General features: G+C 38.2%; 1 protein-coding gene across 1 annotated transcript in view; it reads left to right on the top strand.

Annotated features, from left to right (window-relative positions):
* LOC131971631 (metabotropic glutamate receptor 7-like) overlaps positions 1 to 15,729 on the top strand; it is a 94,821-nt gene that overhangs the window by 41,751 nt on the left and 37,341 nt on the right. The window contains exons 3-5 of the mRNA XM_059333159.1: positions 8,149 to 8,284; positions 8,898 to 9,052; positions 13,618 to 13,755. Of these exons, the coding sequence (XP_059189142.1) occupies positions 8,149 to 8,284; positions 8,898 to 9,052; positions 13,618 to 13,755 (429 nt within the window). The remainder of the gene's footprint in view (positions 1 to 8,148; positions 8,285 to 8,897; positions 9,053 to 13,617; positions 13,756 to 15,729) is intronic.

The following is a 15,729-nucleotide window of genomic DNA, read 5'->3' as shown; positions in this document are numbered from 1 at the left end:
CAAGCATTCTTGTCCACTATCACATTGATAAGAGTACTAAATACTTTAGAATTGTGAGATTAAACGGCAATTAACTATGGGCAATCATGCTATTAAGGCCAATTAAATATTTTAATCGATTAAAAGCACTACTCTTTAGAAAATAAGCCTCTTTAGTGGCTGTCTTTAGACATTTCTCTAAGAAACCATATGATTAAACACAGAGAGCTGAACCACTGAATGGGTTAGAAACAAGCTATTAGAATCAGTCTTGTTTGTTGGCTCCTATAATGTAACATTAATGGTGATTGTTAAAAGTGGCAATGATCCTTTTTTCAGTTTAACAGTTAAGTTGTTAAGTTTTCATTTGGGTTTTGGGGTTTAGGATTAAGATGTCGAAGAGTATTCACAACAGACATTTCCACTCAGGCATAGTGTTGTGGTTTTGCTTTCTAACTGGGCTTAAAATTGTGCACATGCTTGACTCACCTGTTTTTTTCCACATTGGTGCTGCTGATGGCATGTGGTGCTACATGTGAATCAGCAGTCACTGCTGTCGCCTGGAGATCCTCAGTTGCTTTACAGTACAATAGGTCATCTATCTCTGTGAAAACGTGTGGCTTACAATCTGCTGCTGCAGTATTTCTGCAAGATGAGAACAAGTATACGTTTTTATAACACAATCCTGAAACCAGCAGCAAAACAACAGTGTTTTAATGCACAAGAGTTGGCAAAAGTTCAGTGTTCTGAGCTCTTTTCCATATTTGTAAAATAATCACTTTAACAGGAATGTAAACTAGGCTTGAAAAATTACCCTCCATGATTCATGACAGCTCATCCTCGCAGCTCACGACAACACGAGCAAGTGTTCTGCTGCTTCTCGACCTTATATGGATCCCAATCCATTTCCTGTGAATCTGCAGGGAGTGATGTGTGTCTCTTCTAATGTACAGAAAGCTCTAAAATGCAGAAAGCTAATGACATCCCACAGGCACCGATCAGAAGTCCAGCATGCATGAATATTTTAACTGTGTAGATTCGTGTCCAGTGTGATCACTCATTAAAACTTAAAGCTGTTTGTGCATCGACACAGAGAGGAAGTAGCCTTCGTCGGAACAAATATGAAAAAGTCACGTTTTAAGGCTTATTTCGGAAGTTTTCATTCATCTTATATCCTGTGGATAAACACAATTTCTTCCAGCTGGTTTTCTCAGATGAATTTTTTCCACTGATGTTTTTTTCCTTTTTTTTCTTATGCAAAACGCAGTAAACACACGGCTATTATTATGACTCTTGAACAGCGACACAAGGAGTATGAAATTATAAGCCATTGTTGTTGTTGACTCATTCCATTGCTACTGAGCTGCAGTCACTTTGCAATATTTTGTATTCTTATACAAATGGGAATTATTTCCTCCAAAGAAAAAGCCTCCATACCCAAGGCATCCCATCTTTAATAAACACATTAATTATGTAATAGCATAACTGTACATTCACAGGATTCATTCAAAGGCACTTTAAGCACCAGAATAGGCTGGAATGGATTGGATTGAATAGGAAGTAAAACATCTTACTGAATATGGAAAGAGAAAATATATGAAAAAATACTGTAAATGTAGTGTGAGCAGATTTACAGTATTGTTGCACCCAAACATTTTTGGATGCATGCTTTTTGTTGCAGCCAATCAGTGAGGCCTTGAGATGTTTTTTGTAGCTGCTCTGTTTGGTTGCAGTGAAATGTCAGATGCATTAGTAGGATTCTCGCTTCACCACTTCAAGGAGAACCATCTAGCGGACTAATGCAATATGGCTACCCATTACCCCAAGCTGAGACTGGATTGATGGTCAGCCTGTATTGATCTCTTCTGTTTTGTTTTTGTTTTTTCTATTCTCTTTTTTTTTTTGCTCCGTTTTCTCTCTCCCTGTTTAGGCACTGTTCCATTGTGCACCTTCATCCTGGCTCCAGGTGAAGCTGGCAGAGATTAATCTTGTTTGTATTTTTCTGTGTCTGTCTGGACTCAGGCCAGAGCGATGGAGTTCAGTTTTCCCATTTGATAAAAAGACTAGCATTTGAGGAAAACCTCCCACAAAGTATCACTGTGGAATTGATTGCAGCAAGTTGCCAACACGATGCGTTCTTAGATCTAGTCTGAGCTGTGAGGAGGGGGAAAAACTGCCAGTTAAGTATAGCACTCATATTTAGCAGTAGGAGAGGACTGGGGAGGAAGCCTGACACATCTGCAAACAGTGTTAAATAGACCATGATACTTCTGCATGACCCTTCGACATTGCCAAGTCCCAGACCGGCAGTGGAAGGGCACACAGATGTAGAATATGAATGTCAGCCGCATGTCAGCCCATTTTGATGTGCTCCCACGTGTTCAGCCGGAGAGGCTGCAGAGAGCTGGTCTGCCTTTTGACTGCTGAGGTGATAAATATAATTGCAGCATTATGGATCCCCTGGAGGTTTGGGTTTTCGAGGGTGTTCAGTAGGCGGGCGGAGGGTCGAATCCATCAAGAGCCTCTAATTTAAAAGGATTTGTATTTCACTAAGCAAAATGGCGAAGCTAGATTCCTCGCCCTGGAGTGCATTTTCAGAACGGAGGGCATTGAGAATGAATAATTGAAGCAGTTAATGCAGTGCATGACCTATGGCACTCAGACAGATAAGCGGAGAACTTCCAAGGCCTGATGAATTTAGCCATCGTGATCATTTAGCTGTCTTTGATATATTAATCAAATGTGGAGCAGAGGGTAGGGGTTCACGGTGCATACAGGTTTGATATTATGTTGTAGGATCATAGGTAAATGAAAAAAGTTTAGCTCAAAATGTCAGCGTCATACTTTCATACAATGTTAGCGGAGATTTTAGATTCTCAGTTTCTCAGTTTAGATAGATTTAGGGCAGCTTCACACCTGCCGTGTTTAGTTTGGTTGAATAGAACCCTGCAGTGTTTACCCCCTTGGTGTGGTTTAGGAAGGTGCGAACACGACAATCACACTCGCATGCAGAGCAAAACATCCACAAGATCGGTCCAAACAATCTCTGGAGTTTTTGATGGGAACATGATCCAACTTTAATCTGACCCAACGTTTAAAATATGGACGTAGTGTCGTAACCCACAGGTTTCTGAAGATCCTAAATCACTTCACCTTCACTAACAGAAGAGCCACTGTCGGACAAAATAAGAGAAAAAAGTTGGAATGGAGCCACAAATCTTATTTTTTATTTAAAAATGACACAAATTGACCATAAAAAGTCACAAAATAACTGGAAAAAAGACACAAAGTGACTAAAAAAAGACACAAATAACTAAAAGAAGACACAAAATGACTAAAAAAAAGTCACAAAATGACAAAAAAAAGACACAAAATGACTGAAAAAGACACAAATTGACAAAAAATGGACATAAAACAGTCTACTAAGTTTAGATTAACATTAATAATGTGTCATAATGAGCATTTATTTATATGATTTTGTCAGAATGCAGATGAGAGGCTGGAAACCAAAGAAATATCTCAGGAGATTTGGAACTGAAAGTTATAGCCTAGCGAGAAAACTCAACTTGAAGTTGGCTAAATTTAAAGGTTAGGCCTGATATGATGCACATCTTAGTGGGCTAAAATGTTTTTAAAACATTTTAACTGCCATTATAATATGCACATTTTCACAATTGAAGAATACAAATGGCTTTGGGCCTACACCAATGATAATTTAAATTTAAAATGTAAAGAAATAAACGTTTCATTTTGCCACAGGGAGCCACTGAAGACAGCCTGAAGAGCCAAGTGTGGCTCCACCTGTGAGGGCAGCCACTTGCATAACTACAAGCCTCAATATAAAACAGATGGCTGAGTTATATAAAAACCTCACAGTTGTCATGAAATTAGGCTGAAAACATGTTTATCTCCACTGTAAAGGGAGCCTTTTAACTTGGCTGTCAATGAGAATTTACTCCCTTTTGAAGCCAGCCTGAAGTGGCCAGTTGAGGAATTGCACTTTTTGGCCCTTCCACATTGGCTTCACTTTTCAACCCCCAAGGTTGCAGTTTTAGCTAAATGGCTCCTGTAACCAGGTGGGCTTTGCATTCTATGACGCTGGAGAGCATGCAAACTGTAGCAGCTGGCTGGAAAATTGCATAGCAATGTTTCTCTCATAGAAATATGCACTAGTCCAGAAAACAGTCCTTCTTCCTTCTTCCTGCCCCACACACATCTGACCAATAAGTGGAGTGAACAGGCTTGCATGTTGTGTAGTGCTGCATCTTGATTCGCTTGGATTTTTCTCTGTATGAAAAGAAACCAAACGAAGGGGAAAGCGCTTCAGGTTTAAAAACTCATCAACTGATTTGGACCAGAGCAAACAAACCATGGGTGTGAAAATGGCCTCAAGGGTAATAAGAGATAAGGGTGAATATTTTCAGACAGCCTCTCGTGGAAAACATTGAAGTGTTGCACTTGGTTATGCAGTCAAAGTGTCAAAAATAGTTGCATAACAGAAGAAAAAAAAGAGCTTGACCTCCTTTACCACCACGCCCAGGCCAATCACTGCACGAAGTGGGTGTGAATGTTGATTTGGGATGAAAGCAGGGGGGTTTCCAAAGCGGTCGGACCACCCGACAAGCAGTTTGGATGATGTATGTTGGCGTCTTAAGTGGCAGCCAGAAGGTTACTTTACAATCCCATTTCTTGGATTCCTCGACAAGCCGGAGTACAAGACTTTCTTCTCCCAGAGCCTGACATTTAACTGCCTCACATCACAAATCTCCAGCCAAGACAGACATGCAACTGTTCTTTGAACCCACTGTTTGAGTCGACGACTCTTTCAAGTCCACACAGTGCCTTCCAGTGACAGGTGAAGGCGTTCCGACCTACAGCGCAGCACTGTGGAAGTACAGATACGATACTTGAATTAACATCAAGCCTTCCTCCCTGACTAACTGACCATCTGACTGACTGACAGATGAGGTATTCTGCAGCCATTCAATAATTTAGCCATTGCTGCAAAAGCGCCAGTCCGCAGCCTTTAGGGCAGTCAGAAGCCAGCAGCATGTTCAGCTCTTTGCTCTCTCTCTCTCTCTGAAGATGGGATCTGCTCCAAAAGCTTCTTATCTTCATCAGTGGCTCCTGTGGTCTCTGTGTGTATTATTGACTGTTGTAACCTATAATATGTCTCTGCACAAAAAGACTGTTATACCATCATAACTCTTCCTAGAAGCCCACAGGGCTCTTTGTCATTTAATGCATTTTTATGAGACTTTAGAAAAAAAATCTTTGGTAACACTTTACAATAACCATCATTTATAAATGGTAAACAGATTTTAATGTTTTTTAATGTTTACTCATCATTTATAAACTGTTTATAGGCCATTTAGAATGGTAAATACATATTTTTATTAATGTTTATCATTTATAAATGGAGCATAGATGGTAAAAAATAATGTAAGTTAAAAGTTACTTTACCATAAACAAACAATTACATTAGAATTAATAGTTTGTTAATAGTTTTAGTTGCAGTCATTATAACATTTCAACACCATATTAAGTATGTTAATGATTTTTGATTCATATACCTTTAAGAAATTGACTGAAAACATTTAAAGATTAAATATGTATAGCACTTTGGTTAATAATTGGTCTATAAACATCACTTAGATGGTTATTGTAAAGCGTTACTAAATCTTTCTTTTTGGAATTACTGCATGCTTGATACTGTTGTGAATTAATTTGAAGATGTATTAAAATATCTGTTATATAGCAGTTTAAATATGCATCAAACATGTTTTGATAAACACACAGAAATCTGACCAACAGTCACAGTCTCTTTACAGGAAATACCTGCTTGATTAAGATCAGAGCAGCTCTGATTTAGGAAATCCCAAGTGTGCTCTGATATCAAAAGTGGAACATAACAGGAAATAACAGGACATTAAACCTTGGTTACACAGAAACAATGACACACGAACCTGCAAAATAAAAAGGGACACAGGGTGTTGTCGCTCAGAGTTGTTCTACCATTTGGATTTGTCTATCATCTGTTTTTGATACTTGCAAAATAAATCCCGCACAAGGCTGTAATTCAAATCTATTTGGTCGTCAAGTGTTTTTTTGGTAACACTTTACAATAACCATCATTTATAAACGGTAAACAGATAGTTCATTAATGTTTAATCATCATTTATAAACTGCTTATAGACCATTTAGAATGGTAAATACATGATTTATTAATGTTTAACTAACTTCATCATGTATAAATGGCAAATAGATGTATATTTATTTATAAACATGTCTATTAATGTACGTTTATAGTTACTTTACCATTAACAAACAATTAAATGATTATTAATTGTTTATAAATAGTTTTAGTTGCACCCATTTTAATATTTTTAACTCCATATTAAGTATGTTAATGATTTTGAAATGATTCATATACCTTTAATAAATTGGTTGAAAACATTTAACGATTAAATATGTAAAGCACTTTGTAAATGGTTAATAATTGGTTTATAAACCATCTATAAACATTATTTAGTTGGTTATTGTAAAGTGTTACCGTTTTTTTTAAAAGATTTTCTACAAAAATACCTACCTGCAGAAATAGAACCTCTACGAACTGAGAGCTGCCACTGAATTACCAGACTCAGATATTTTACAGTGCTAGTTGCAGTGTCAAACTAGTTGGCTTTGTGGCTGAAATCAACTGAAATCTCTGTGCTGAAACAGAGCTTTGTTGTCGTCCCTTGGAGACCCACTACGCTGGCTGCTCGGCACAAATGACACCAAGCGCGATCCACTTTAACAGGATACCACAAACCCTTAAGCAACAGCTAGGCCATTTGCTGGATCTCCATTTTTATGCTTAGTCCACTTAGGGAGGATAACAGCAGCTACCCCAGAGGAATTTTCAGCACATACAAAATGTTTTCTCGCATCGGAGAAATATTCCTAATTCTCCCTGCTGATATTTGAAAAATGGATAGTTAAAAGGAGGTTTAGCCGTTGTCATTTTTCTATCTTCTGACATTAGAATTGCCACAGTAAACCGTGACTGGAGATGTGTGATCCGCCAGCTAAAAGCTGTTTATATCAAAGTAATGAGCCTGAGGAGACTGGCAATTAGAAGATTCCTTCCATTTCTCTGTCTACTCAGGGAAACTCAAACTGAAAGGTTATTGGGTAGGCTATTAAAATGCTTGAGTGGGAGAAATTTTAATTGGCTCGGGTAGAGCTTTGCTGTTGACTCAGGACACAAGCTGCCGCCTCAAATCTAGGCCTACAGTAGTTCTTTCGCACAGGTGATCGTATTATCTGTTTATCCAAAGTGCCTCAAAGGTTAGTTTGTCCTCCGTATCTGTAATTACCTCACCAGAGTGAAGCAAAACTCTATTTTATTATTTCTTTATGAAAGATATTTTGTTCTCTACCCGATAATGAGCTGCTGAATATAACCCCTAAGACACAAAATCTAGCCAACTGCTAAGAGCCAATTGTGATAATGTACTGTGCCAAATATGTAACCACTATTTAGCAACGCACGGAAGTAATCAGTACCCTTCATCCTGTACAAACTCATTAGTGGTGACCTGTCTGAGAATGATTTATTGTCAGCATTAATATCCTCTTTGTTTGTTATTGCCTGCTGTGCTATCGGATTGGTTCAGGGTCCAACAAGAGATGTTTGATAATGACTTTAAATGAAAAGTCAATGGCAAGCTGTTGGATTTTCTCAAATCCATAATATGAAACCTGTAGCTTTATGTCCCTGTTGGTGTGGATTATTGGATTTGTTACAGCAGATATGTTTATAACTCTCTCACTCTGTGAAATGACTCCAGTGCTCAGTCGGAAGGCGCAGTTTGAGTGAGATATTGCATGTGGCTGTGGTTTTCAGCTCATTGCCAAAATGTAAATGTATGCACTGTAAGACTATCATTTAGATTCTATAGCGAGCATGACAGCATCATCAAAACCTCGCTGTTGTGTTTAGATGTTTTCCATTTCCATACGAGCGAGATTTCTATAGGGGAAAAAAATCAGTTATTGTGACCTCAGGCTTTTGTGTGAGTGTTTGTGAATCTGTGTGTGAGAGTGAGTGAGTGAATGGGATCTCATCCCAGAGGCCTTATCATTTCTTACTCTTCTCCCATTAAAAAAAAAAAAAAAAAAAAGGTGGAATCTGCATCGCCCAGTCTTGGAAAATTCCCCACAACCCCAAGCTGGAGGATTACGACAAAGCCATCCAACAACTGCTAGAAACGCAGCACTCGCGGGCAGTCATCATCTTTGCCAGTGAAGAAGACATACGGTGAGGAGCACTACACATTCGGGTTGCACCCATGTTGTTCTACCGCGTTGATGGCTTGCCATGTTGAGGTCTTTAATCTCTGAGTAGCAGCTCCTGAAGACAGGCTAGAGGCACAGATTTACCATTTGTACGGGGATGTCTGCTACACAAACATACCTCCAACAACACAAACACAATCGTGCCTCCGAGGAGGAGAAGTGGGAATACAGATCACAACAAAGCAACACAGAGATATTGTTTCATTTACAGTGCCCCATGGGAAACATTTATGTAAAGAATCACAGAATCAAACATTTATTACCTGTAAATCCAGAATGAATGGCTGTGAAATGTAAAAGAAAAGAAGAGTGGGAGACACTGAGATTAATGACTGTATCTCCCTGTTATCTTTAAATAAGATAAAAATACCATCTCTGCTCAGCACAACAGAGAAAATAACAATAGTTCCCCTCCTTCTCCTCGCAGCTTTAATGAGATAAACTGAAGAACTGTACATGTCTGAGCTGTGAATGTCCAGACGACTGCTAAAGCTAGCTGTGCCTTTGTGTAATAGATATTGGATTGCTCTCACCTCCCATGCTCTCTCCTAATTCACACATGGATGTCCTTGCAGGGGAGTTCTCAATGCCACCAAGAGGGCCAATCAGGTGGGACATTTCCTGTGGATTGGATCTGACAGCTGGGGGGCCAAGAGCAGCCCGATCCACCAGCTCGAGGATGTAGCGGTGGGAGCAGTCACTATATTGCCCAAACGCTCCTCCATTGAAGGTACACACACACACACACACACACACACACACACAGAATTACACTGTATGCTTTGCCACATGTTGTTACTGTATTTGTTTTTAGGGTTGTCACGATACTAAAATTTTCGGTAACGCTTTATAATAAGGTCCTTAATAACCATTAATTAACAAGTAATAAGGCATTGTTCTCGCTTTAGATCCGGTAGTTGCAAAAAGCATAGTTAACTTATAGTTCACTTATAATAGATGAGCAATAAAGTATATTTTAATATCAATAATCAAACAAAATAAGATTAATAAAAGCATGGCAAAGACATAATGGGTGGGTCATGAGTGTTTGTAATGCCATTATTAACACTTATATAAGCTTATAAACACACAATAATGTTAATAAGCATCTTGTAAGGACTTACAAGGGCCTAATTACTTGTTTATTAATGGTTATTACAAGGACCTTAATATAAAGCGTTACCAAATTTTCATTTTCGATACCACAAGGATAAAAACAAAGACCCCAAAATTGAACAGAAATATTTTTATTAACAAGAAAAATGCAACATGTAAAAATTAACAGAACCACAGGTTAAATATTTATAATAAAAAACAGTTGTGCAAAAATAAACTGCAACCATGATAACAAGCTTCAGGTCAGAGGTAGTGCAAAAAATAATAAAATAATAATAAATACAATAACAATTAGAACAATATTTTGAGGTTGTATGCTGTGCAAAATATTAGGCAAGCTTGATAAAAAAAATAACAATAACTTAACTTAAGTGTTCATTCCTTGGCTAGGTATTGATACTTTTGAAAATGAGTATAGTATCCGGATACAACGTTTTAGTATCAATACTTTTTTGAGTATCGATACTTTTGACAACCCTAATTGTTTTATATCTAACTTTGATTTTTATCGTGTTCTTGATGCCTCATGCCAAAAAACAAGTAGCAGTGAAGTACAGCTTTACAGCATTGCATGTCTAAGTAAAGCTCTGCTTACTGCGCTGAGCTCAGCAAATTATGATCATTTGATTCTGTGTTGAGGTCTGGCCGAACTAAAAGTTTTGGATATTGAATTGTCGAATTGCAGCCGTAGAATACCCGCAGCTAATCAGTAAACAGTCCTGTGACTCCTGGGGCGTCTTCTACAAAGTCTGTCTTCCTGCCTGAAACACACGAACAAACCTCCCAGAAGCAGAAAAAAAATCATTTTTTTTTTGGTGAGCTGCACTTCACAGCTGTTTGGTGTGTGTTTGTTATTACTTTGGGGAGAAAATAGTTTTTTTTTTAAATCTAAATTTTTATCAAAAACACCCTGCAATCACTGTTTTTTGGGTCACTTGGGGGGTAATGAATCAAGCTGTCAACACAACACTGAAACATGAATATATTATCACCTTTAAGTTACCAACTGCCTATTTACCATATACAGTCCAGGCTATTTACATATCCAGCAGTTATGGAGCAACATTAGCATTCATTTGGAGTCATGTTTTTGACTTCCAGGCAAATGCAAGTTCAATATTTATTCTCTTTTTTCGCTCTGCTTTTGGGTCATGTAGGCATGTGATCCATTGAAAATATATAAATATTGATTGCTTTAAACATGCAATGATCATTTTGGGGAGGTTTTTGGCGGGCAGCACAAGCTTAAACACTCTGGGGTCTGAGCCTATTTGCTCTTTATATACTACATAATATTTACTATACTCATGTTTGGTGTTTGGTATTTGGTATTTAACTTCAACATGATCTGACAATTATTTTTTTTCACTTTAACCCACTTTATTAACATATTGAGCCCAAAAATTCACAAAAATCATGAAATCTTAAATAAAATTTTACTATTCATGACAATAAAAACCACAAATATGCTCAATGAACTGTCTAAGACCTGGAAAAGGTAAACATAGGTTACAAATATGAACATATAAAGGTAAAATTTAAATATAATAAGACTGTTCATAAAAAAATACCATAAAAACATGTTTATTTATAGAAACAGTGTTAGATTATTAGACTCCTTTTTTCCATTTTTACAAAATGCCACGCCTGCCTCGTCCCATCCTACTTTTACACTTGAATAAGTATTTTTGTAATATAAAATTAAAACGATCATATCTTTGGTTTTACATGACCTCGGAGCGTCAAACAAAAAAATGGAGAAAGTTTCAAGTCTGTAATTTGGAGTAAAGTCGACAGCAGCGATTCACGTGGCCTCGTTTTTTGTTACGGCGCTTTGAACGTTGTTTACGAACGTTATATGATCACGGATTAAACATAACATAAATATTTTATCACATAATAAAGTTGATATGGTGAATGTGTATTAGCTACCTGTTAGTTTCAGCTTCTTCCCTCTGGGCGTAGGTTTACAATCCCTAGGTGTAGAACAAAAAGACACAAAAACAGTTTTGTCCCTGCAGCCATTACACTGAGGAACAAGTCATAGCTATGCTTTGCACAGGTGTTTATTTATTGTTGCTTTTATGTATGCATTTACTATTTCTATATATACATTTTAACCTTTATCTACGTTTTTACAACCTAAACAAGTTTTATTTTATTTTGCTGTTTTATTTTTCTGTCTTCTTTTTTTGCAATTCGTATTTTAGTTCACATCAATATCTGAGTATAGTCTGGACCTGTAAGAACTTTTAATTTTAAATTTAATTTAATTTAATTTTTATTTAACTTGCCATTTCTTAACTCCCACTGTCTTAAGTTGAATGATGTGTGATATATGCCTCTTTTGTGTGTGTGTTTGAGGACTCTTTACTGCAAACAAAATCTACCTCTGGGTACAAATAAAGTAACTTGAACTTGAACTTAGGATTCATTGAGAGACATTTACTGACCATCTGCCAAATGTTCATTCAAAATACACTCTCCAGCTACCCCAGTAATAGTTTAACCAAAACAGTGAGCTAAAAGGTGCTAAAATGCTCCTTAAGGCTGAGAGAAACTGCAGAGTCAGGTGATAATTCTCTGTGGGTTCATCATCTCCGACCTCTTTCACATTACGCCTACATTTGGTGTACCCATTCCCCCTCTGCCTCATCTATTTCCACTTCAGTTGGCAATTTTCTACATTTCTCGCAATGACTTTGGACGATCCTCAGAGAACAAGTGTGACCTTGATGTTGCATTTGGCCGTGGGTTGTACATGACCAGACTAAAGTCAGTGTGGGAAAATTGGCTGCTCTGTATCTATTAGATACAGAAACCAATAAATGCAAAGTGTGTTACTTTTTGCTGTCACCACAGATATATTCATCAGTGTGGGTTTGCTTATTTGCTTAAAAATGGGAAAATCTCTCATCTCTTCCCAGCCTGCTGTCTGTGGAGAAATTGGTATCTCTGGTCTCTGCTGCATCATTGTTGAAAGGGACACAAACGGATGAGTCTGAGAAAAAGCTTTAAATTAATTTTTAATCTCAGGCACTGAAGTTTTTTGATCATTTTAACATTTTCTGTTATTAAACTCCAAAAGAAAATCCATTATAAATTGATTTTAGGAGTGGATTTCTTTTTAAAACTGTGGCTGAATGCTCCCCTGCAAGAAATAGGAGAAAAATATTCTGTACAATTTACATATTGACCACAGAAATAGAATATTCTTAACATGCACTGTCTATTTTAAGTTCGGTCCAGCTTTGTAATCTCAATAACCACTCATCATTACAATCGAGGAAATTTGAAAGTCTGAGTTTTATGAAGCTTCCTGTAATTAGGGGAGGTCTAGCCAGGACAAATGTACACTTGGAGGCAGCAAGAATATTATTAATCTACCATGCATCATTGATGGTCTTTTGAAAAGAAAATCAGCTGAGTCATTCAGCTCTGATTAGCCATTATCACCTCTACCCACGGCTCATCTGACATGACTAGATAACAGAGAGAGGAGACACAGACGGAGAGATTCAAAAATGTGATATTCAGATAAATCCCAAGACAGATAATTGCGAAACAAAAGATACTGCACCCTGAATCTCACGGCGGAGTTTTGTCCCAGCTCAGTTCCCTGACCCACATTGGGTGGTAATGTTGCACAAACAAGAAAAAAAAAATCAGCATACAAGCTTTTTTTCCTTCCTTTGTTGCAGCAAATTAACTCTCCTCAAGCTAATGCTTCGCACAGGCACCTAATCCCTGTTGAAATGAGTGTTAAGCTAATACATCATGCCTTCAATCCATTTCTATTGGAATGGATTTAATGAAGGGAAGAAAACCTGTTCAGCACCTGCAGGACCTCGCAGCCAGAGGCAACAGGCTGCGGCACCACTTACAATCCCTGCGTTATTTATTATGCATCCTGTTTTTTAATTAATGTAATTTCCTAGATGAAAGAGGTGATTAAAGTTCTATCGGAGCTTGAGAGGAAGAGGAACCACCGTGGTCAAATTTTGATGAAGTAGTGCTTGCTGGTGTGCTTCCAACACCTAGCGGCCTCCACCACCACCACCTCCACCACCTCCACCGCAACGACACCGCTGCAGCAAGTCTCGCTTCATTTCCTCCAGGTCTGAATTGGTTGATAATTGGTCCGGAACTGAGCCATTCTCCTCTTTCCTCTGCTCCCAGGGTTTGATGAATACTTTACTGGTCTCACCCTGGAGAACAACCGCAGGAACGTGTGGTTCGCTGAGTTCTGGGAGGAAAACTTTGACTGCCGGCTTCTCAGTGCCTCAAAGAGAGAGGATACCAGCCGCAAATGCACAGGTACGCCAGTTTTGACACGGGAAAAAATGAGAACAATTTTGTATAACACTAATAGACAATGCATATGTTCATTGTTCATGTTTATTGTCAGCATTCATATCCTCTTTGTTTGTTATTGCCTGCTGTGCTATCGGATTGGTTCAGGGTCCAACAAGATAATGACAAGATGATATTGCTAACAAGCCGATAGCACACGTTAGCACGGTGAGACATGCTATTAGTTAGACCAAGGTAACGCTAACTGCACATTCTTTACTGTACATGATATCACAAAGTAGCAAAGTACAAACTTACCGATGGCACGTTTGCTGTAGCTTGGCCACGTATAGTGGGTCTGGCTCCAACCTTAAGAATCAGTTTAAAGGCAAATCTGACGTTGAACTGACCCATGTTGGTGAAGCAGTCAAGGGCAAAATGGTTAGCACAGACTAACGCGTTAGCATTAGCTACTGCAGGAACCTGGTTAATAAAAAAATTAAAAATAGCCATTGACGAGCCATTGGTTCCTTCTATCCTCCTTTGGTGGGAGAGAAAATAGACTTTTGTGCTCGTTGTTGCAGCCAACAACAGAACATTTGGCGTGTCTTAGTCTAAGCTTTGACATCTCTAGCTGAGTTGCAATACTGAAGTCACAATGGCGTCTTAGACGGACTGAAAGCAGAGGCAGGTGGGAGCGGTCAAAGCCTTGATTGACGGCTCTGGGAGTAATTATTCACCGATTTATGCTAATGCACCCGAATCTACGCACCAACGAGTGGCAAATTGAAACGGCCCGTAGGAGGGCCAGCAGACCAAGGAGGAGCGGGGGAAACAATGCAGGGGTTTCAATTTTCCACATGCACAGGTCTGGTTGGCTGAAGGATGACTGAAATACATATGTATAAGTCAGAAAAAACACATTTTTCACGGTCAATGGCTAGCTGTTGGATTTTCTCAAATCCATAATATGAAACCTGTAGCTTTATGGCCCTGTTCCTTTTCACTCTGCTTTTGGGTCATGTAGGCATGTGATCCACTGAAAATATATAAATATTGATTATAGTTGCTTAATGCATGCAATGATCATTTTGGGGAGGTTTTTGGCAGACAGCACAAGCTTTAACCCTTAATAGGGCACTCATTGAAATACGTGCAAATTCCAAATTTCAACCCTAGAGAATATTGGAGGATATTACATACTGCCAGAATGTATAAAAAACATACGGACCAGATTACCAGACGGACCAGACGGACAAGATTAAAGTGGCAAATCTACGAGAAAAAGATTTACGAGATTTAAAGTGTTCAATCTGCGAGAGAAAAGTAGCTTTTTCCCCACTTTTTTCTCGTAAATCTGCGCCTTTTTTCGCTCAGATTTGCCACTTTAAATCTCTTAAATCTGCGACTTTTTTTCTTGTAGATTTGCCACTTTAATCTAGTAAATTTGCAAGTTTTTTCTCAAAATGTTACAGAGTACGACTGTTTCTTGCAGATTTCTTTTCCAAATTTTTCATTTTTACATTGGAGGTCAAGGTCAATAAAGTTAATATTATTATATTATTATCATACTGATTGGTCAGTTGTCATGGGGTCACCGTCTGTGACGTAGCTTGATCTTTGCTGATTAGCTGGAAGAAATCCATGTGGTTCTACGACCAAACAGAGAGACATGGGGACCCAGTTTGATATCCACTGAAGTTACCGAATATAGTTCTTCGCCTGATAAAGGGTTAAACATAACATAAATCTTTTATCACATAATAAAGTTGATATGATGAATGTATCAGCTACCTATTAGGATTCATTGAGAGACATAGTCCTGACCACCTGCCAAATGTTCATTCAAAACTTTGACTTCCGGCTCCTCAGTGCCTCAAAGAGAAAAGATATCAGCTGCAAATGCACAGCTACACCAGTTTTGACATGGGAAAGAACGAGAACAATTTTGTATAACACTAATAGAGAATGCATATGTTCACCCTGCCTCATCAGGTT

This window comes from Centropristis striata, chromosome 5 (genome assembly GCF_030273125.1).
Source record: "Centropristis striata isolate RG_2023a ecotype Rhode Island chromosome 5, C.striata_1.0, whole genome shotgun sequence".
In the NCBI taxonomy this organism is placed as follows: Eukaryota; Metazoa; Chordata; class Actinopteri; order Perciformes; family Serranidae; genus Centropristis; species Centropristis striata.
The sequence above is the reverse complement of the archived record's forward strand: the minus strand, read 5'-3'. Positions and strand labels throughout refer to the sequence as shown.